This window comes from Brassica oleracea, chromosome C3 (assembly GCF_000695525.1).
Source record: "Brassica oleracea var. oleracea cultivar TO1000 chromosome C3, BOL, whole genome shotgun sequence".
Taxonomy (NCBI): domain Eukaryota; kingdom Viridiplantae; phylum Streptophyta; class Magnoliopsida; order Brassicales; family Brassicaceae; genus Brassica; species Brassica oleracea.
The window spans coordinates 31,308,231-31,308,638 of record NC_027750.1 but is presented as its reverse complement, the minus strand read 5'-3'; the positions used below and the strand labels follow the sequence as shown (position 1 = coordinate 31,308,638).

The window sequence follows — 408 nt, the reverse complement described above, 5'->3', positions numbered from 1 at the left end:
ACCATGCTATGCATTCTGCTACTAAGTTCTCACCTTTTGAAGTCGTTTATGGCTTTAATCCTTTATCTCCACTTGATCTTTTGCCTTTGCCTTTAAGTGAAAGAGTTAGCACAAATGGCAAGAGGAAAGCAGACACTATCAAAAAGCTGCATGAGCAGGTTCGTTCAAACATTAAAGCCAAAACCGAAGGATACAAAAGATATGCCAACAAGAAGAGAAATGAGGTGATCTTTAAAGAGGGTGATCTTGTTTGGGTTCACTTGAGGAAAGAACGGTTTCCAGAAGAAAGAAAGTCGAAACTTATGCCTCGAGTTGATGGTCCTTTCCAGATTCTTAGGAAGATCAATGACAATGCTTATCAGCTTGACTTACAAGGTAAGTATGATATTTCTTCGAGTTTTAATGTGT

At 38.5% G+C, this 408-nt stretch overlaps 1 protein-coding gene across 1 annotated transcript in view; it reads left to right on the top strand.

The window, feature by feature from the left end:
- Positions 1 to 408, top strand: part of LOC106330374 — a 6,390-nt gene that overhangs the window by 5,760 nt on the left and 222 nt on the right. The window contains exon 4 of the mRNA XM_013768847.1: positions 44 to 404. Within this exon, the coding sequence (XP_013624301.1) occupies positions 44 to 404 (361 nt within the window). The remainder of the gene's footprint in view (positions 1 to 43; positions 405 to 408) is intronic.